At 49.7% G+C, this 20,700-nt stretch overlaps 2 protein-coding genes across 2 annotated transcripts in view; both read left to right on the top strand.

Moving 5' to 3' along the window:
• C2CD3 (C2 domain containing 3 centriole elongation regulator) overlaps positions 1–3,475 on the top strand; it is a 159,882-nt gene extending 156,407 nt beyond the window's left edge. The window contains 1 exon segment of the mRNA XM_017885241.1: positions 2,653–3,475. Within this exon segment, the coding sequence (XP_017740730.1) occupies positions 2,653–2,793 (141 nt within the window). The 3' untranslated portion in view covers positions 2,794–3,475.
• A 3,297-nt stretch (positions 3,476–6,772) lies between these two features.
• On the top strand, positions 6,773–16,158 carry UCP3 (uncoupling protein 3). Its single transcript, XM_017885271.1, has 7 exons — positions 6,773–7,233; positions 9,062–9,282; positions 9,837–10,047; positions 10,282–10,485; positions 11,595–11,696; positions 12,158–12,338; positions 14,941–16,158. The coding sequence occupies exons 2-7, from the start codon at positions 9,157–9,159 to the stop codon at positions 15,053–15,055; spliced, it is 939 nt and encodes a 312-aa protein (XP_017740760.1). The 5' UTR covers positions 6,773–7,233; positions 9,062–9,156; the 3' UTR covers positions 15,056–16,158.
• Positions 16,159–20,700: the final 4,542 nt, after the last annotated feature.

Below are 20,700 nucleotides of genomic sequence, written 5' to 3' on the forward strand. Positions count from 1 at the left end.
GCTCCTGAAAAGTTTGATGAGTCACCAACAGAGGTGTTTTGTTTTGAGACAGGGTCTTCCTCTGTCACCCAGGTTGGAGTGCAGTAGCACGATCACAGCTTACTGCAGCCTTGAATTCTTGGGCTCAAGCGATCCTCCCACCACAGCCTCCCGAGTAGCTGGGGCTGCAGGTGTGCTCCACTACACCCTGCTATTGTTTTCCTTTTTTTTTTTTTTTTTTTTTTTTTTTTAGGGACAGAGTTTCCCTGTGTTGACCAAGCTGGTCACAAACTCCTAGACTCATGCGATCCCCCTGCCCTGGCCTCCCAAAGTGCTGGGGTTACAGGCGTGAGCTACCCAGCCCAAGAGAGGCCTTTTGATGGTCATTTCATGAACTGAGGTAGTTGGCCCTTCCAGCCATGGAGAACAAGACTCATCTAAGTCTCTCTAAAACAGAGAAGACATCTCTTCTAGATGATGGGGAAGCAATGCCTGGTTTTAGGATTTGAGATAGAATACTCTGCTCTTAGGCCTGTTTTCCCATCTGGCCCATAAAGCAAGCATCTCCCTACTTCCCCGTCGGAGTAGCAGAGAAAGAAATGGAAGATAAGATACAACTGATGACCCAGAAAATCTACCTGCAGTACAGCTGGGGGACAGGAATGGGACTTGTGTCAGCCTAAACCCCAAGTAGCTCAGAAAACAGCCATCTTGGATCTTGGGAGTAAAGAAAGATATACACAAGCTTAAAGTGCTACAGAGAGCCTGAGAGAGTTTGACTTAACTAAAGACCTGGCATATGGTAGGCCGACAACCACTGGTTCTAGAATGAATGACTGAGAAGCTTACTACAAGAGTCTCCTCCCCACCCAATTTAAGCCTGTGGTTACCCTGGCCTGTGGTCATCTCTGTGATTGTTGGGTAGCTCATTGTCTACCCAATTTAAATTGGCCCCACCCAGTTTAAACCTGGGGTCCCACCCATACTCATCTAGCCACTCCCAAGCTCCTGTCTTGGACCTGGCCTTGCTGGGATCCCAAGCCTCGGACCCAGTCCATGCCCTACAGGAGCACCCAGTGTGGAAGTGGGAGAGCAATAGGCAGAGGCTGGCCCACTGGCCTGCCCTGGCCTGAGGCATCAGTCATGGAGTGCAGGTGCTTCCTGTATGTTGGAAGGAATAACTGCAAACACCAGCAAAAAGTGGGTTTCCTTCTTCCCTTTTAGCCTAGGCCTGCCTAGAAGGCAGGGAGATGTATCGTCTAGTCTCGGCTGTGCAGCCCAGCCCTAGCGCCACTTTGCTCTTGGTTATAAGGAAAGGCTGCCTGTGGACTCATAGCACTGAGAGCTTCCCAGATTGTAGACATTCCCTTGGCACTTAGAATTCTAGATTGGCAGGGACCCTCAAAGTTTCCCATCCACCCTTCTATTTCATGGGTAGGAAACTGACATCCAGACGGTAGACCAGGGATGCCTGACTCCACTCCCCTTATCTCATTCTGGCAATTCTAATTCTTTAGGCAGATCTCTCTGCCTCCCAAGGCTTAAGTCTGAGCTGAGAAAGCCTAAAACGGAGTTCTGTTTATTTCTGTGCCCCTCTCAAGTAGGTATTAAAAAGGGTTGCAGACATGAAAGAAAGAATAACTGAATGTTACTGATGCCAGAAGCAACTCTAGCTGGGCCTCAGTTTCTCATGAGCAGAACTGCAGGGCGCAGGTAGTCCCAGTCTCTAGGGTCTCCACCAAGCTGCTTCTCAGTGCCCAGGAAGCGGTACAGTATGCTCTCAGTGGTCCTTCAGTTTATGACAGCCTCAGCTCATGGGACTTAATGGCAGGGAAGAGCAAGCTGCATGCCATGAAGTCAGCCAGATTGGCCTGTGGAGGCTGCTCCCATCTCCTTTCAGAACTGCCCCTTCCCCTATCAGGCCCCCACCTCTTCCCCAGGGCCTTGCTCTCAGCCAGCTGTCTGGGATGGCTTTCCTGTATAACTTTGAGTTCCTTCAGCACAGGAGCCTGACATGGAGTAAGAAAAAAGAAAGAAAAATGAGCAAATGAGTTAGAGGAGACCAGAGGACCATGACACCGTAACCCACAGGCAAATACCTTAAAGGTGGAATTAGTGGTGCCCTGTCAGCCAGAGGCAGAGAGATCAAAGTTTGGTAGGCAGGCAGTAGGTAGGTGCTTTGTGTCACCTGGCAACTCCAGGAGCTCCAAAGGGCCAGAGAGTGTCTTATTCCCCACCATCTCCCTGAGAGTTGGATATGTTCCCACCATCACACATGGGACTAAACCCAGAGCACAAATGGCTTGTCTAAGGCCACGCAACAGGAGAAGGGGTGAGGATTCAGACCTATCCTGGAGGTGACGCCCTCCTTCTCCAGAGGCACAGAAAGAGTCAGGGCTGGGGTTCACATCCCAGCTCTGCCACTCAGAGCTGTGGGACCTTGAGTTTATTCCACCTGAATGTAGTTTCCTTATCCACTACGTGGGGAGAATGATATACCCCCCATATAGGGTCGAGGTAAGGGTCAAACAAGATAAGGTATGTAAAGCGCTTTGTAAACCACGCAGCTCTACAGAAATATTAACCAAAGGACCAAAAGATGAGAGAAACCAGTGTCATCCATTGGTTGTGCCATATCCTCAGCGCTAACTTAGCTGACTTCTTCCTCTCCAGGACAAGAGCGAAGCCACCAGGGGAGCCCTCTCCCAAAGGCCTTGTCGCCCCAGACCTAACTCGCTCCCCCCCAACCTGCCTGAGGAAGAAACCCGCAGAATTGCACGGATATTTTCTTCTCAGTACTCCCAGAAAGACTGATGCAGCCTGAGGCGCTGGGAGAAGGAGACACCTGCCCACCCTCCCTCAGCTTTGTCCAGTTTGCAGAGGCACCAGGTCTGGCTCCTTCAGGGCTGTCACAGTCCTGAAACCACCACTTACCTAGGCCATGGCTGCCTCAAGAAACCCAGTCAGCCCAGACTGGCGGAGTGCCCCAAGCCAGTCCAGTGTCCACTTGCCAAATGTCAGCTCCTTTCTTCTGTGGTGAGGCAAAGGCTAGAAACAAAATGGAATCCGCGCCCAAGTGGCTCCTCCATCTTTTGGCCAGCGGACCCTAGCAGGCATCTTTCGGTGGAGAAACACCTCCTAGTGTCCTTGGCACAGCTGACTGCTTACATGAGCCCACCCTCTTCCTGAAGATGTGGGACCATTTTAGCCTTAAAAGTTGGGGAGGAGGGACATGTAGATTGTGTGCATTGTGCATAGTCAAGGAAATCCTAGGGCCACCTCCAGTTCATTTGTGTGGGAACAAGGATATTTTATAGATACAAATTATTTTTATGCCATGTTGAATTAATTAGGACAGGAAGGGGAAATCACCTCCTTCAGACTTTTTATCTGATTGTCTAAAATTCTAACCATGCTTTTAACTTATTGTTTTTACCCAGCTCTGAAGGTCATTGTTCTTGCCTGTGTTTGAATAAAATCATATTGGTGTTTGTAATCCGTGCACAAGTGTTTCACTGGAGTGGGGATGCTAGGAATTCGTGTGTGCCCTAACTGCCAGAAAGGAAGATTAACAACCATACCCCTCCCCCCCCCCCCCCGCAGACGAGGATCAATCACCATGAGACTGGCTCCCCCAGAATCGGGTTGGTCCAGATGACAGTGACACCCAGTATTTCCTTTGCTGATGCTTGAAATCCATTAGTAAAATGGAACCCTCAGAATCCCTCTTATCTCTGAGATGGGTAATTCTGGCTGAGGCTGTCAGACCACAAAGTCTTGAGCAGCTGCCACAGACAAAGCCCTGTGGGGAGGACAAGGAAAGGGCCATGGACGGGCGCAGTGGCTCACACCTATAATCCAAACACTTTGGGAGGGTGAAACAGGCGGATCACCTGAGGTCAGGAGTTTGAGACCAGCCTGGCCAACCTGGCAAAACCCTGTCTCTACTAAAAAAAAAAAAATACAAAAATCAGCTGGGCATGGTGCATGCTTGTAGTCCCAGCTACTCAGGAGACTGAGGCAGGAGAATCACTTTAACCCAGGAGGTGGAGGTTGCAGTGAGCCGAGATCACACCACTGCACTCCAGCCTGGACAACAGAGCAGGAATAAAGACTCCGTATCAAAAAAAAAAATAAAAATGTGGCTGGGCAACAGGCTTTCACCCCCAAGTACATATCACTTCACTCAGTCCTCAAAACAACTTTCTAACTCTAGATATTATGATATCTAGAGTTTCTGGAAGTTCAGTGTTTTGCCTCTGTTTGTAGAGTTAGGAAGTGATTCACCACACAAGAAATCCCCAGAGGTATTGCAAGGCTACTGCTTTCAGTGACCAAAACAAGGTACAGCCAATAAGTGCTCTCAATTTAGGGACTTCATGGAGAAAGACCATGTGGGCTGAAGCAGTCAGGGAAGGCTTCCTAGAAGAGACAGGTCTTGGGGTGAGCCCAGAGAATTGGCCAGACTATGGACAGCTATAGAGAGAGAGCCAGAAAAGCCTGTGAGCGGCGTGCAGCTGGAGATAGAGACCAGTCTCGCTGTGTCTGAGCCTCTGTGGCCTCATGTGTAAAACAGATAATCACTCCAGCTTCATGGGGTTGTGAGGAAGATCAAACGAGATGACATTTTTTAAAGTGCTTCGCCTACATTTGGCATACAGTGGAAGCTTAGGAAATGTCAGCCCCACCCACTCTCTGATGCTCCAGAGCAAACCCGTAGCAAGGCAAGCACACAGCCACTGGGGCAGGCAGAGCACTCCCGGGCGTCAGAGGGTGCATAGTGATGCGGGAACCTCAAGGAAGGAGTGGGTGCCGCCTTCCTGGTGACAAGGCCTCCCCCTTCTATTTGTCTCTGCTCCTAAGTTCCAACCTGCCAGCCCACCCCTCCCCAGCACCACAGAGGCCAGCCTCCCTCTCAAGTCACCAGCACAGAGCATTCAAGGCCCAGGACCCCACTTTCCTTGGGGTCAGGGAACCTAAAGAGGAGCAGTTGGAGACCAGGCCTCAGGGGGAAAGCGCCAGGTAAAGAATATTCCTCCAAATCCCACTCTAGCTCCCACAGACAACCTGATCAGGGTCAGGAGGACATGCTCCTACTCCAGGTTGAGAGCAGCCTCTGATGACACAAAGGGACCCTGAGGTCGAGACCTCCCATCTCCACTTCAAAACAGTGTGTTATTTATCAGTATCTTAGCCCCGGAAGCTGAATCTTCCCAGTGCCAACTCTGAGGTAAATGACTTGACCAGGCATGTGGCATGGATTAAGGCATGAGATAGGTGTTCCCACCACCAGAACGAGCCAGTGGTTGCCTCTCTTCCCAACCCATAGCAGGCAGCCTTGGGACTTCTAGCATGGGCTGGCCTCTGGACATGGAGCCAAAGCAGGCAGACCTGGTCCTGCTCTCAAGCTCCCAAGCCAAAGAGAGCCTGGCCCTCCCTCCCCCTGGATTTCTCCAGAGCCTGCTGCCTCCTGGTTTGGGCTTCTACTCTATTCTTCCCCCACAGACTCCCTGCAATTTACTCCACCACCTCCAGGCTAGCAATTACAGATGGAGCTCAGAACCTACTTCCTAAGCCTTCCTAATCTCAGCAGCCCTGACAGCCACTTCCCTCTTAACACTAATGCAGCTGCTTATTCTGCTGACATTAAGGTCAGGGCCTGGTCCAAGGAAGAGGACAGGTACAGCCCAAGCTTTGCACTTGAGCGTCCGTACCTCTGACCACCTGCCCTGTGACCCTGGCTGTGTGCCGAAGTCCAGAAAAGACTTCTGCCTACTCCTCCTCTGCCCTACCCAATCAACTCCCTCTCCTTCCCTCCCTTCTGCTTCTCACTCCTCCCCTCCCTTCTCTTCCTCTTCTCCCCTTGCCCCATCACCTGGGGCCCGATTCAGCTATGCCCAGCCCTTACTCTAAGTGCCCAAAGATGGAGCCTCCAGTAGCTTCTGTGGGGCACCCTTCCATCCTGCCCCAGCTCCCTTGGCTCCAGCAGTGTCCATGCTAAAGCTTCCAAGTGTCATGTCAGAGAGAATGGTGGTCACAGTAGATAAGCCCAAAATGCCTTAGAGTTTACAGGCTAGAGTCAGGCCCTGCCACATGCTGGCTACGTGGCCTCCCTGAGATTCCATTTCCTCCACAGTAAAATAAGTGGTAAGATTTTAGGATCCCCAGCACTAAAAAGAAATGAAATACTGAAGCAGGCTCCAACACGGATTAACTTTGAAAGCATTACTATACTAAGTAAAAGAAGCCAGTCACAAACAAGCACATAGTGGATGATTCCATTTCTAGGAAGTGTTCAGAAGAGGCAAATTTATAGAGACAGAAAGTAGATTGATTAGTGGTTGCCTGAGGCTGGGGAGTCGGGGAAGGGGAGTGACTACTAATGTGTATGGAGTTTTTCCAGGGCAGGAGGGTGAAGGGTGATGAAAATGTTCTAAAATAGATTGTGTTGATGGGTGCACAACTCAGAATATACTAAAAACCATTTGAATTGTGCACTTGAAACAGATGAATTGTATAGTATGTGAATTCTATATCAATAAATCTGTAATTAAAAAACAAAATTAGGCCAGGTGCAGTGGCTCACACCTGTAATCCCAACACTTTGCCAGGCTGAGGCAGGAGGATGACTTGAGCCCAGGAGTTCAAGACCAGCCTGGGGAACACAGCGAGACCTCGTCTCTACTAAAAATTTTTAAATTACCAAAAAAAAAAAAAAAAGTAAAAAAAATTAGAATTCTAATAGTACCTATCTCATAGGATTGTGGAAAATAGTAGTAATGTATGTAAAATATTTAGCACATAGTGGGCACGAAGAAATTACAGTTATCATTATTATTATGAGGCCTGGGAGAGCTGTGCCCAGCCTATTGTGGGAGGCCTTGACCTTTGGACTCAAAAGTGGCAGCAGGTCCACCCCCCCATACACCCTTGTCACCAAGAAAACGTCCACAGTTTAAAGGAGCTATATTAAAGCACCCCAAGTAACAGGACTGAACCAGAGGTGGAACTCACTCACCTCCCCTCTCACCTCACTGCCCTCACCAGCCAGCCTCTTGTCAAGTGATCAGGCAGTCAACCAGCTTCTCTAGGATAAGGTTTCAGGTCAGCCCGTGTGTATAAGACCAGTGCCAAGCCAGAAGCAGCAGAGACAACAGTGAATGACAAGGAGGGGCCATCCGATCCCTGCTGCCACCCCCTGGGATGGAGCCATAGGGACCCCCTGTGCTGCCTCTGCCCTGGCAGGACTCACAGGTAAGACCCCTTTCTCCTCCCTCATCCCTTCCCCTGTCCCTCTCCCTTCTCCTTGTTCTCCCTTTCATTGGAGGCTTTCAGCGAGCAGCCCCGAGCAGTCAGGGCTCACTAGCTGCAGCATGTCAGACCTGATATTCAGTCCAGCCCCCACCTTATAAAAAGGAAGCTGCAGCCCTGATGAGGGTACTGTGGCAGGGCTGGGACTTGAACCCAACACCCGTGTCACTCACTCAAGACTCATACCCCGTTTGCCTTGCTGGCTGCCTCTGGTGATTTTGCAAATCCCCATAGACAGGAAGTGGCTTTCTTCTTTGCCTGCCCCAGAATCTCTGCGATTCCTCTAGAGCATAAGTCCCTTTCTTTCCATGAAGACCCTGGGGCCTCTTCCTGAGTAGGGATGACAGGGGCACTTCTGACCTGAGGCTGGTCCAGGTCATTTACTGGGAGCTTTCCAGAGCCCATGGTCTCTCCGCCTGGATGGCTTCTTCAGTGGGCTGCTGTGAAGGCTTTGCCGGGAGGGTGGGTTGGAGTTGGGGAGGCAACTGGTATTGGGTAGGATGTCTCAAAATGGGGTCCTCTTCCCCCGCTTCAGAGCTACCATGGGGAGTTTTCCTAATGCAGATTCCTAGCCCCACCCCAGACCTAAATCAGGATCTCTGGGGCTGAGGGCTGAGAATCTACTCTGTAAACAAGCAGCTCAAGGGATCTTCAGCTCTCGCTGAAGTCTGAGACTCTCTGGGCAGTGAAACAGGCACAGCTTCAGATGCCAGACAAGCGTGGACACCAGTCTCAGCGCCAGCACTTCAGTTGTATGACTAGCTAAAGCCCTGGAAGCCTCAGGTCCCTGGTTTATGAAATGGGAATAATAATAGCAACTACTTGTAGCCTTATAAAGGGATCGACTCAGTCAGTGTCTGTAAAGCCCTCAGCACGGTATCTGGTGCAAGAAGCAACCAGCAAACTTTAATGGACCATGCAGACTAGAACATCCCATCCCTCAGGAGCCCCAGCAGAGCTACAGAAAGGAGGATTCCACTTTTGACTTCTTCCTCCACTGGCCAGTGGCAAAAGGCTGCCGGCTGCTAGGGGTGTAGGGGAGGCTGGAGTGAATTGGGAAGAAGATTGGGGAGTGCTGGCCTCAGGGCAGCTGCTACATGTGCCCACCACTGTGGCTTCCCCTCCTCCCCCAGCTTGACTACTGAAAGTTCTAGAGCCCTGACCCCAAGATGGGCTTTTGACCTGAGTCTACGCTCATCCATTCCATTTCCCATGAGTGGCTAAGAACTGCCCCTCTTGTCAAGTGATCAGGCTGAGGCCAGGAGTTCGAGACCAGAATAAGCAACATAGAGAGACCCCCATCTCTACAAAAAATAAAAAATTAGCTGAGTATGGTGATGCACGCCTGAAGGCTGAAGGTGGGAAGGCCACTTGAGTCCAAGAGGTCAAAGCTGCAGTGAGCCTGGATTGTACCACTGCACTCCAGCCCAGGTAACAAAGCAAGAACCTGTCTCAAAAAAAAAAAAAAAAAAGAAGCAGTTTGATATTGGGGAGAACAGGTGCCTGAGTCTCGGTTTCCTCATGTCTACAGTGCAGATACCACTGTCAGCTCTGCCTACCCATGGTAAGGAGGGGAGGGAGAGAGTCAGGAGGAGGACTGCAAAATCTGAGGGATGGGAACGTGACCTGTTTTTATAGGCCAAATTCACGCAGCTTAAGTATGGCACCACCCAGGCTTCTCCCTTTCTAAAGCCCCTCCTGGGTGCTGAGGAGCGCCTGGGGGCCAGGCCAGACATCACTCCATCAGCCTCCTCTGGCCTGTCTCCTGCAGCCTCACTGCTGCACTGAAGCCCAGGGCTGTGGAGCAGCCTCTCTCCTTGGACCTCCTCTCGGCCCTGAAGAGACTGAGCAGAGCCTTCCAGGACCATGGTTGGACTGAAGCCTTCAGACGTGCCTCCCACCATGGCTGTGAAGTTCCTGGGGGCAGGCACAGCAGCCTGTTTTGCTGACCTCCTTACCTTTCCACTGGACACAGCCAAGGTCCGCCTGCAGGTAGGTGCCCTTTGGCCAAGGGTCATTGATCACATGGAAGGAGGGGCTAGTTCTCCCCCATAGCCCGCATGACGTGTGTCCACATGACCTTCCTCACTCAGAACTCTGACGAAGACTCTCACTCCACTGCTTAGGACCCTTCCTTGCCTCCTCTCATCACCATCCACCAAGACAAAAAAATCTAAATTCTTTGCATAATGCGACAGGGCCCTTTATGGACTAGGCCCTACTTCTTAAAGTGCACAGTGTGCGGTAAAAGTAAGGAATTAACTGTGTGATCTTGGGCAAGCCACAAAGCACTTATAAAATGGAAAGACAATCTGTCCCTCTGATTTACTCTGAGAATCAAACATCAAGCTGTGTGTATAACACTGCTTTATGAACGGTAAAATCCTGCCCAGACACCAGTGATTTCTACTGTGATGTGAAGGCTGTGACCAGCACGGTTGTTCTCAGGCCCAGCCCAGGCAGGCTCAGCCCCAGCAGGGTTCCTGTGCACGCAGCCCCTTCTTGCCCTCCCATCTGAGTCCTCGCCCCCGGCTATTGTCCCTCAGATCCAGGGGGAGAACCCGGTGGCCCAGACGGCCCGGCTTGTGCAGTACCGCGGCGTGCTGGGCACCATCCTGACCATGGTGCGGACCGAGGGTCTCTGCAGCCCCTACAATGGGCTAGTGGCCGGCCTGCAGCGCCAGATGAGCTTCGCCTCCATCCGCATCGGCCTCTACGACTCTGTCAAGCAGGTGTACACCCCACAAGGCGCGGACAGTGAGTGACCAGGTCCCTGAACACCAAAGGGGTGGCCGAAAGTCTGTGGGTCAAGAGACCAGGGAAGTCTAGACACAGAGGCAGAGCCAGGGGCTGCGGGGAAGATGGTACCGGATGCTCATGAGGAGGCTGGGTGGACATCAAGGAAGCTGCAGGGGCAGCCCCGCAAAGAACAGCATGTCCCAGAGAGCTGCTTAGTAGAGGGCACTGGCCCAATCTCTCTGCCCCTTCCAGGTTCCAGCCTCACTACCCGGATTTTGGCCGGCTGCACCACGGGAGCCATGGCAGTGACCTGTGCCCAGCCCACAGATGTGGTGAAGGTCCGATTTCAGGCCAGCATACACCTCGGGTCGTCTGGGAGCGACAGAAAATACAGCGGGACTATGGATGCCTACAGAACCATCGCCAGGGAGGAAGGAGTCAGGGGCCTGTGGAAAGGTAGGTCTGGACTCCGGGCACAGGCGGCCTTAGGCAGAGCTTTCCCTCCCCTCAGGCGGGGGCAGGGACCCCAGCAAGGAGGGGCTCCCAGCATGGCATGTTCCAGTGATTCTGAAAGAACGTCACAACCAAAGATACTTCACTGGCCTGCCACAGCCCCTCAAACTCAGTTCATTTTACCAGCCCTTTGCCATGTGCAGGCTGCTGTGAGAGAGACAGAAATGAATTTAAGACACCTTCACACACCCAGGGCGTGAGGACAGCGGAGGAGATAAGTCAAGATGCAGCTACACCACGGGCAGGATGTGGTAGGGGTTGCCCCAGAGGTGGAGCTCCAGAGGCGGGCTCTGCAGAGAAGGTGACACCTAAGCTGGGCCTGGAAGACTGAACAGGCTCTAGGTGTGTGGAGATGGAAGGGGAGGGGCCCTCAAGCAGGGCCCGGAGGAAGAAGAGGAGCATCAGAAACGCACAGCTGTGAGGAGTGGGCGCAGGGAGATGCAATGAGGAAGCGCTCCTTTGGGAGCAAAGCTGGAGGGTTCCCTATGTGTCCACATGGCGGCCACTGTGATGAATGCAGGACTCTCCGCGTGTGAACCAGAGGTTGCAGGAATGTTTGCAGAAGAAACTGACCCAGTGAAGTTTAAGGGCAGGACACCTCTTAAGTGGGGGCTCTTCAGTCACTTGTTAGGCACCCTTCAGAGCTTGTCCCCTTACCTGTGAAACCAGGGGTGGGCCCTGCTGGCACCACATTCCGTCACTGTTCCAAGAGCTCAGCCTCTCGCTGAATGACTTTCTTTTCTGGCTGCAGCTGGGTCTCGGGGAGGCATATGTTAATTTTGACAGCTGTTGCAGATCACCCTCCAAAATGAGGCCAAGTGAACACAAGTGGGCCTCTCTGCTCTCTGTCTCTGAGGAAGATATGGATAATCTGAGAGTTGTCAACAACTCTAGAGAGGAAAATGTGGAATCTGCGCAGCTGGGGTGGGATCCTCTGGCTGCGACCATTGGAATGGGGCCTGATAGCCTCCAAACTGGGGCCTGTGACCTTGCAGCTAGGGCATCCATTTCTCCCATTTCCCATTCATCCGTCCCCACTGCCTTCCTAACAGGAACTTTGCCCAACATCATGAGGAATGCCATCGTCAACTGTGCTGAGGTGGTGACCTACGACATCCTCAAGGAGAAGCTACTGGACTATCACCTGCTCACTGGTGAGGCCCTGGGCTCCAGGCAGGCAGCCCTCCCCCAGCAGGGAGGGAACCCAGAGGCAACTGGGTTTTAGAAGAAGCAGAGAGAGAAGGAGTGCCTAGTAAAGAGTGCCTGGTACATTGTGGTGAAAAGCAGGAAAGACCCCTAAGCTGGGAGGCTGGAGACTTGGGTTCCAGTCCCAGCACCACATCTCACTATGTAGCTTTAAGCAAGGATCTCTCACCTTCTCTGACTTCAGTTTCCTCAAACAGCCTGCATGACCTCCCACCTCTGGGTCAGCCCAGGCCTAGTTTGCCAGTACTTACCAAGAGCTTAGCCCAGGGCACTGTGAGAGAAACGGAAAATACTGTCAGATACGGAAAATATGCTCAGGGAGTTCATGGTTGAGTTGGGGACAAACAGTGCATACATATGGACAGAACACAAATGCACTCCTTGATATTTGCTCATCCTTCCTATGCAGACAACTTCCCCTGCCACTTTGCCTCTGCCTTTGGAGCCGGCTTCTGTGCCACAGTGGTGGCCTCCCCGGTGGATGTGGTGAAGACCCGGTATATGAACTCACCTCCAGGCCAGTACCTCAGCCCCCTCGACTGTATGATAAAGATGGTGGCCCAGGAGGGCCCCACAGCCTTCTACAAGGGGTGAGCCTCCTCCTGCCTCCAGCACTCCCTCCCAGAGAACAGGGACTTCTTTCTTTTCTAATGTGGCTACCATGGGTCAACCTGGGATGTAGCGGTGAAGAGTACAGATGTAAATGCCACAAAGGAGAAGTTTAAAAAACCATGCAAGTAAAAGAAAAAAAGTGAACCATACCTGATGGGGAGAGTTAGGGAAGCCTGACTGAGGAAGCGTTCTAGGAACAGGTAAAAGTACTGCCTGTCTCCAAAGGAAGTTAGCAATCCTGAGACCTCCCAGACCTCCTGCCATGGCCATTGAGCACCACGCTGACCACGGCCGGTGCCTTCCTCACTGTCTCCACACACTCCACATTTTCTTGCACTTGCTGCTCCCTCTGCATGGAATGCCTCATCATCTACAGGCTGTCAATTTTAGCCTCCTTCAAGACCAGTTCAAATGCCACCTCCTCCCTAACACTCTCAGGTGTAAATTTTCCCTCCTCCCTGGGAACTTCTGCAATGCCATTTGATACCATTTTTATGGTATTTATCACCTCCTGCCTTGTATTACAGTATTGGTAAGCTTAAGTTATTCCTCTAGCAAAGGGCAAGTTCCTGAAAGCCAAAGTGGCTCAGACGTCTTGTATCTCCCACAGTCCCTCACACAGAGTGAGCACTCGATAATGCAGATTGGTGACGATTATCACGACAGCTAAGTCACTCTATATTAGGCCTCGTGCTGAGCACTTTACACGCATTATCCCAGCAGCCCCTTGAACTGGGTAGTATTGTCCACATTAACTAAGGAAAAGACTGAGTGTCAGAAAAGTTAAGTAACTTATCCAAGACCACAAGTTAAAATGGTGGAGCCATGGCTCAAACCCAGACCGTCAGACACCACACCCAACAATGTTGTTTATCCTACTGGTAAGCTGTTAACTTGGCCCTTTCACCTCCCACTGCTGATGCCTTCAACAGAGAGTTTTCTGGTGCCTGGTGTTATCATGGACCCAACAAGTGAACAAGAGCTACTATAGGTTCTCGAGCCTGGGAATGACGTAACAAAACTATATTGCAACTGACAGACTGTTCTTCCAAAAAGTGCCTCTATCATTACAGTCTTCAGCTGTAGCCACTTGTCTCAGTTACTGCTTTCACTTGTCCAACATTTCTGGAGCATCCTGTAGGTGCCAGGCCCTGGGTTATGCTCCCCTCAAAGAGCAGCAGATAAGTTGGTGATATTTACTGAGCATTTACTGATGCTGGGCCCTGTGCTGAGTGCTGTCCGACATTAACTCACCTAATCTGCACGACTAACTCTATAAGGCAGATACTGTTATTTTCCTCATTTTACAGATGAGGAAACTGAGGCTTAGAAAAATTAAGTGATGTGTCCAGATTGTAAAGCTGGAAACTGGGAGAGCTTGGATTTGAACCCAGGTCTGACTCCAGAGTTTACATTTGTTGTCACAGTGCTATAGTCCCCATGAGGGTCAAGAAAACCCATAGCATGAGGTTATGGTTCCCCAACTGAGTCCTCCAGAGCAAAGAGCAACCAGCCAGCAAAGGAGGAGAGCAGGGGACAGTCCAGGCAGAGGGAGCAAGAGGAGCAAAGGCATGGAGGGAAGAGGGCCTGGCATCATCAGGGAATGTGACTAGCTGAGTCTGGTGGGAGCAAAGGGGCCCAGGAGGTGGTTAGTGGAGGGACAGGCTGAGAGAGGGGCAGGGGCCAGCTCATGGGCTTCTCCCTGAGTTGGTGAGCCACAGCTGAGGTGGGGACACTGTCCCTGCAGTGCCATCACAGCACAGCCAGGCTCTCTGGAGATGAGCTAAATCTGGTGCCACACTGTCTTCACCCTGCAAAGCCCAAGCTTCTCCATGTCCTGGCAGGGGGCCATGTTAGGGCTGGCCCCCCGGGGTGTAACTGAACCCAGAAACACCCAGCAGCAGGGTGGAGTCAGAACCACACCTCTGACACTTACTAGCCACAGGTTTTTGGTTGAGCTCTTAACCTCCCTGGGCCTCGGTTTGTGAAAACATGGCTGCCTTATAGAACTGTGAGGGGCCCGGTGCAGTGGTTCATGCCTGTAATCCCAGCACTTTGGGAGGCTGAGTCAGGTGGATCACCTGAGGTCAGGAGTTCGAGACTAGCCTACCAACATGGAGAAACTCTGTCTCTACTAAAAATACAAAAATTAGCCAGGCGTAGTGGTGCATGCCTGTAATCTCAGCTACTTGGGAGGCTGAGGTAAGAGAATCACTTGAACTTGGGAGGCGGAGCTTGCAGTGAGCTGAGATCGCGCCACTGCACTCCAGCCTGGGCGACAGAGCGAGACTCCGTCTCAAAAAAAAAAAAAAAGAGAGAATTCGCTGCCTAACACAGTAACCTGTCTCAAAACGTCAGGTTTTCTTTTTCTCTGACTCCGACTTCTGCCTAAATCCCCTTAGCAGGAAAAAAAAAAAAAAAAAGAGCGAGAGAGCGAGAGAGACTGAAAGGATTTCAGAAAATGCTTGTGATGAACAGAAGTCTAGAGCCTTTGGCACTGCCACTGTGTCCCCGAGAGCACACGCGTCTGCTGTGGCCTCCTAGCACTCCACCTGATGTGTTGGTTGTTTTTCTCATCAGATTTACACCCTCCTTTTTGCGTTTGGGATCCTGGAACGTGGTGATGTTCGTAACCTATGAGCAGCTGAAACGGGCCCTGATGAAAGTCCAGATATTACGGGAATCTCCGTTTTGAACACGACAGGAAGGCCGCTGATAGCTAACGTGTCCCAAACCAGTTAAGAATGGAAGAAAACGGCGGATCCATGCACACATGGACACAGACCCACACATGTTTACAGAACTGTTGTTTACTTGTTGCTGATTCAAGAAACAGAAGTAGAAGAGGAGGAAGGATTCTGGTCTTCAGTGCCATGCCTTGAGAACACCTTTGTTTTGCACTGACAAGATGGAAAATAAATTATATTAATTTTTGAAACCCATTAGGCATGCCTAATATTTAGGCAAGAGAAAATAAACCAAGATAGATCCGTTTGGACAAAATGGAGGGTTGGAGATGTGTATCCCCGTGAAATCTGGTTAGATAATGAATGATAAGCAGGAAGGATGGCAAGCACGGGACAGGAGGGGCCCACGATAGAGTGGGAGATCAGCCACGGAGCCCGGAGGGACGCCACCCAGCAACACAGAGCTGGCGACTGCCGCTGCACCGTCACACATGCATCATCAGCCTGTTCGTAATGTGGCTGCCACAGAGAGTCCTTTGGAATTCTAGGAAACCCAAGGAACAAGAGAAAAAACTAGAGCCTGTGCCAGTGTGAGACGGACTCGTAAATATTCCTGACGACACTGAAAAATCAAGAGAGCAGCCTCCCCTTTCCTACAAAATGGAGGGAGCCGTCCCTTCCCTGTCCACCTCACCAGGGGTGCTGCCACACGCAAGTGAGAAGCTGGGCATGTACACACCTTATGAAAGCAAAAGCTCTGTGTGAATCTAACTACAAGGACAATGTCTTGGGAGAGATTTTGTCGGGACAGAGAGGAGTTGCCAGGGAAGAAGGTTTGAAAGATACGGTTGTCTAGAGGTGAGACCAAAGGATCCAGAGACTTGGGGACCAGAGGTGACAGTGGATGATGTGAAGCCATAGGAGCCCCGCCCCCATGCAGCCCCTTCCCCCCCACCACGCACTCAATCGTGAGCACCTCAAAGGGTTGTTGGGCTTGGGGGAAAAGAGGTGGATTCCTGGGCAAGAACCTAAAGTAGCAAGACTCGGAATTCTTGGGAAATTATTATGACTCAATAAAAGAATTCACACCTTAGGTGTGGGAATAAGAACAGCCACTTCTCTGCCTTTTCTTTCTTGGAATTTTCCTTTCTCACTTATATTTCAGGCTTTCTATGTGTCAGCGTGGGGCCAGATCCAGCCCCACATGCCTACACTTCATCTGCCCCCTCTCACCCTATTTAATTGCAGGCAAGTTGCTTTATTTTTTTAGGGCTCCAGCTCCTGCTTCTGCAAAAGGCAGGGTTGAACCAGACGACCGACTTCCAAGCTTAAAACTGTACATCTTTCGAATTGATAATGGGGACCCAAAATGCCACTGTCTTTTTCTACTTCTTGGCAGCCTTGTGTAGCTCTGATGATTGTCAGGACTGGGTTCAAACCTCACCCCATTCTACCATACTAACCACCTATCCACAGGGAATCCTTGCACCTTGGTGTGCTACCAGAAAAGTGGGAATAACAATCCCTGCTTCACAGGCTTGTTGTGAGGGTTGACCTAAACCTCCTTGGAAAGCAGACATGTGGTGTGCATCTGCTACCTGGGAGGCTTAGGCAAGAGGATTGCTTGAGCCCAGGAGTTCAAGGCTGCAATGAGCCATGATTGCACCTGTGAATAACGACTGCACTCCAGTCTTGGCAACAGAGCAAGACTCACTCTCTGAAACAAAACAAACAAAAAATCGTTGGCATACAGAAGGCGCTCGGTAGTGTCCTTTCCCTGCTTCCCTGCTCCTACCCCTCCACACCCTGGGAAAAAGCCAATATCTATTCATCCTCAGCACTTTCCTCAATTTAAATTATAACTTCAGATCATCTATGTATAAAAACTGGAGAGTTCATACAAAAGCAAAAAAAATTATTTTGATTTAATGTCTGGCTTGGTTTTCAAATAAAACCCATATTTTAAAAACTTTCTGGTTGGTGCAGTGGCTCATGCCTTTTGGGGGCCGAGGCAGGCGGATCACTTGAGGTCAGGAGTTCGAGACCAGCCTGGCCAGCATGGTGAAACCTTGTCTCTACTAAAAATTTAAAAAATTTAAAAAAAATAAAAAAGAAAATTAGCCAGGCATGGTGGCAGGTACCTGTAATCCAAGCTACTTGGGAGTCTGAGGCAAGAGAATCGCTTGAACCTGGAAGGCAGAGGTTGCAGTGAGCCAAGACCGTGCCACTGCACTCCAGTCTGGGCAAAACTCTGTCTCAAAAAAAAAAAATTAAATTGAATTGAATTAAATTAAAATTTTCCCTTTTTAGCCAGGCGTGGTGGCACACGCCTGTGGTTCCAGCTACTTGGGAGGCTCAGGTGGGAGGATCACTTGAGCCCAGGAGATGGAGGTTGCAGTGACCCAAGATCACACCACTGCACCCCAGCCTAGGTGACAGAGTGAGACCCCATCTCAAAAACAAAACAAAACAAAAAAAGAGTTTCTCTTTCTTTTGACTTGACTGACATGTGCAGATCACTCTCAAACTCCTGGTCTCGGTTTGTAAGTTTCTAGGGCATGGAACTATGTCTTCCATGAATTTCTATACGGCAATATTAACACACCACCTACGCAGAGGATACTATTCAGGTGATTCTGAGAAAGGGAGGATAAAATATTCTAAGAGATATTTTGAGTGGGATCAGGAGCCTACTAACTGCCAAGTCCAGCCTTTTGGAGAAAGAAAAACGAGATTGGTGAGTCTTGTGAGGTTTCTAAGCCAAAATACTGGATCTCTTTCTCCATTTTTTTTTTTTTTTTTTTTTTTTTTTGAGTCAAAGTCTTGCTCTGTGCCCAGGTTAGCACAATCTTGGCTTGCAGCAACATCCACCTACCGGGTTCAAGTGATTCTCCTGCCTCAGACTCCCGAGTGGCTGGGACTACAGGTGCGTGCCACAACACCCTGGCTAGTTTTTGTATTTTTAGTAGAGATGGGGTTTTCACTGTGTTGACCAGGCTGGTCTTAAACTCCTGACCTCAGATGATCCGCCCACCTCAGCCTCCCAAAGTGCTGGGATTACAGGCGTGAGCCACCGCTCCCAGTCTCTTTCCCCACGTCTTAAAGGCAGAGATTCAACCAGATGACCCGAAGCTCTTTCATTCTGTGAGTCCAAGGACTGAGAGACAGTTTCTCCCAGGCTACAGTGTGAACACCTTTTCAATGTTGCCTTCAATTTATGCTTCCAGGAAAGCAGGGACGTGAATTCATGAGAAGGTCAGATCACCAGCTGAGGCCAGCTTCTGAGTTCCGTGCACCCATTTCCCCACCACACTCCTAGAGACACCACCTCCAGTCAAGTGGTTCAAAAGGAATCCGGTTTTTCTCAAACTCTTCTAATGTATCAGATGAAAATGAGATACAGTCCCGACTCAGTCCCATCTGTGACATGATGGATAATTCACATAAATGTTCTAAGTAATGGTAGTATTTTTTAAAAGAATATTTTATTCAGGAGGAATCAATGTTAAGGAAATATTGTTATAGCTCCGTAGATGAGTTTGTTTCAGGGCACTTTGAAAAGCACAGAGTGCTACAGAGTGAAAATATTCATTGTACATACATTGTGAGCCATACGTTATATTAGGTGCTAGGGTGAACAAGACCAGTCCTGTCCTCAAGGAGCTCACTGGGGTGGAGGATGGTGGGGCAGGAAAGACAAACCACAAACCATCAGTCACCATACTGGGTGATCAAAGCTACAAATAGAGGTGTGTACAAAGCACCCAAGAGCAGGTACACAGTTAAGGAACATCTGACCTGGCTGGGGGGCCAAGAAGCTTCTTGGAGGAAGACACCTAAAGGTCAAATAGGTGTTATCCATGTAAAGAAAGTTAAGCGAAAGTTATTCTAGGCAAAGGGAATGGTTCATGTAAAGGCCCAGAAACAAGATAAAAACATTCAAGGTGCATCCAAGGGATTGCCAGCTGTCAGTATGGCTGGGTTGCAGACTTAGAGATTTACTGGGGGGACTCAGGAAGGAGAATCGCTTGAACCCAGGAGGTGGAGGTTGCAGTGAGCTCAGATCGCACCACTGCACTCCAGCCTGGGTGACAGAGCAAGATTCCGTCTCAAAAAAAAGAAAACAAACAAACAAACAACAAAAAAAAAAACTCCTTTCTATTTTTTTAGGTGTATATTCAAAGTGCAAAGTGGAATTGTGGAATCACTTGGTATTGGTAATTCTGTATTTAATTTTTTGAGGAACCATCATACTGTTTTCCATAGCAGCTGGACCATTCTCATTCCCAGCTACAGTATATAAGGGTTTCAGTTTCTCCACAACCTCTTCAACACTTATTTTCTGGGTTTTTGATAGTAGCCATCCTAATGGATGTAAGGTGGGTCTCTCATGGTGGTTTTGATTAATGATTAGTGATGCTATGGCTCTTTTCATGTGGTTATTGGCCATCTGTATATCTTCTTTGGAGAAATGTCTAAGGCCTCTGCCTATTTTTGAATGAAAATTAAAGAACTACAATTTTATGTAACTTGGATGAATCTCACACAGCGTTGAGGGAAGACACAGAATCGTACATACAGTACCATTCCATTTATATAATGTTCAAGAACAGGTAAAACAAATATTTGGTGTTAAAAATCAGGATACTGGTTATTCTTTGGGTGGATAGAGACTGACGGTAGACACAAAGGATCACTTCTGGGTGTTAGTAATATTTGCTCATGTGTGTGCTCATTATACAGGGATGTTTGCTTTATAAAAGTTTTTCATGCTGTATACTTAGGGTTTGTGCAGTGTTTTGTATGTGTTTTACTTCAATAAAAGTTTCCTTTAGGCTGGGAGTGGTGGCTCATGCCTGTAATCCCAGCACTTTAGGAGGCTAGGGTGGGAGGGTTGCTTCAGTCCAGGAGTTCGAGACCAGCCTGAGCAACATAGGGAGACTCCATCTTTACAGAAAATACAGAAATTAGCCAGATATGGTGGTGCACGCCTGTAGCCCCAGCTATGGGGGAGGCTTAGGTGGAGGAATCACTTGAGCCTGGGAGGTTGAGGCTGTAGTGAGCCATGACCACACCACTACACTCCAGCCTGGGTAGCAGAACAAGACTCTGTCTCACATTTAAAGAAGAATTTACTTTCAAAGTGTACTTAAACTTGGGTATTGATAATGTGTGTGTATGTGTGTGTGCATGTGGGGTGCGTGTGTGTGTGTGTGTGTGTGTGTAGGGATGATAAGAGTTGCTGGCCAAGCAAAGATCTTAAGAGTGCTCCAGGCAAAGGGAACCAGTGGTCCACAGGCCCTAAAGTGAAAATGAGTTTGGCATGTTCAAAATGCAGAAAGAAGGCCTGTGTGACTGGAGTGAAGTGAATGAGGAGATAAATGTGAGATCATTCATTTATCCATTCATCAAATATGTAACAGTTGTGCCAGAGGCTGAGAAGTCAGAGGACAGACAATTGTTTGGAAAGTTTGGCAGAGAGAGGAAGGGGAAAAAATAGACATTGTGAAAGGGGTGGGCAAGCCCTGAGGACAGTTCATTTTAATTTACACAGCGGAAGGAAAGAAGAATAGGGAACAGACTGCAGAAGCAAGGTCCTGGGGAAAACTTAGCAGGGGATAGAATAATGGGTAAAAGTAGGAGAGACTGCTCT

Source organism: Rhinopithecus bieti, unplaced genomic scaffold (genome assembly GCF_001698545.2).
Source record: "Rhinopithecus bieti isolate Rb0 unplaced genomic scaffold, ASM169854v2 scaffold_14549, whole genome shotgun sequence".
Lineage (NCBI taxonomy): Eukaryota > Metazoa > Chordata > Mammalia > Primates > Cercopithecidae > Rhinopithecus > Rhinopithecus bieti.

Coding starts and splice junctions, on each gene's coding strand:
- UCP3 (XM_017885271.1), top strand. CDS start 9,157: ATGGTTGGACTGAAGCCTTCAGACGTGCCTCCCACCATGGCTGTGAAG. Junction 9,283..9,836: donor CAGCCAAGGTCCGCCTGCAG/GTAGGTGCCCTT, acceptor ATTGTCCCTCAG/ATCCAGGGGGAGAACCCGGT. Junction 12,339..14,940: donor CCCACAGCCTTCTACAAGGG/GTGAGCCTCCTC, acceptor TTTTCTCATCAG/ATTTACACCCTCCTTTTTGC.